At 49.5% G+C, this 991-nt stretch overlaps 1 protein-coding gene across 1 annotated transcript; it reads left to right on the top strand.

The window, feature by feature from the left end:
* Positions 1–245: 245 nt before the first annotated feature.
* LOC308430172 (thymosin beta-10-like) lies at positions 246–377 on the top strand (the record flags this gene model as incomplete). Its single annotated transcript, XM_080929303.1, has 1 exon — positions 246–377. The coding sequence occupies one exon, from the start codon at positions 246–248 to the stop codon at positions 375–377; it is 132 nt and encodes a 43-aa protein (XP_080785429.1).
* Between the last annotated feature and the right edge of the window lie 614 nt (positions 378–991).

The following is a 991-nucleotide window of genomic DNA, read 5'->3' as shown; positions in this document are numbered from 1 at the left end:
TATAATATGATTCATAACAGTAGCAGAATCAGTTATGAAGTAGCAAAGAAAGTAAATTTATGCTTGGGGGAATCTTCACAATAGGAGGAACTGTATTAAATGGCCGCAGGACTAGGAGGGTTGAGAGCCACCGAGAGAAATTAGAAGAGGCAAGAAGAAGGCTGTGGGAGGTCTCTTGCTGCAGCCACACGAGTGGGAGCACCTGGAGCGCGAGCTCGGAACGAGAATCCACGAGTTGTAAGAAAATGGCAGACAAGCCGGACCTGGGGGAAATCGCCAGCTTCGATAAGGCCAAGAAGAAGAAAACCGAGACGCAGGAGAAGAACACCCTGCCGACCAAAGACACCACCGAACAGGAAAAGAGGAGTGAAATCTAAAAGCTAAGGAATATTACCCCACCCCGCCCTGTCATCTCCAAGACCCCTCGTGATGTGGAGGAAGTGCCACCTGCGAGATGGTCACGAGCCACAAGCTGCGCTGTGAACCCGGGCACTCCGCGCTGATGCCACCAGCCCGTGGGAACCCCCCCCCCCCCCCCACTAATCGGACTGCCAGATTTCACCGGCTTGCTCTGGGATATTATAGAAAATTATTTCTATGATTGATGAGAATAAAACACACCTCGTGGCCAAAATAAGAATAAAAAAGGTTGTGGGGTTGGTGTTCTGTCTTTGAGGAACAGTCGTTTTTCTCTAGTGGGGGAATTGGGAGGGAAGAAGTGACAGCATGGGGAAAGCCATGCTTTTGTCAGACCTGAAGGTTTTAACAAGAGTAGTGACCATTTCACTCTTCAGAGTCTATCCCTTTCCAAATCTGTGCAGCTTCCGGTCTGACTTACCCACTCTCAGCTCCCCTTTCTCCGGTTCATACTCAGACGGAGGCAAATGACCTCTCAATTGAGAAGCCCGTGGACGCACCAAACTCACGAGAGTTTGACAGAACTTAGATGTTCACTTGAGCTCTCACATGGTGGTTTGAGGACACAGTTGAA

The sequence above is a fragment of the Micromys minutus genome (assembly GCF_963924665.1).
Source record: "Micromys minutus genome assembly, chromosome: 15".
Classification (NCBI taxonomy): Eukaryota; Metazoa; Chordata; class Mammalia; order Rodentia; family Muridae; genus Micromys; species Micromys minutus.
This window is presented reverse-complemented; position numbering and strand designations above follow the sequence as displayed.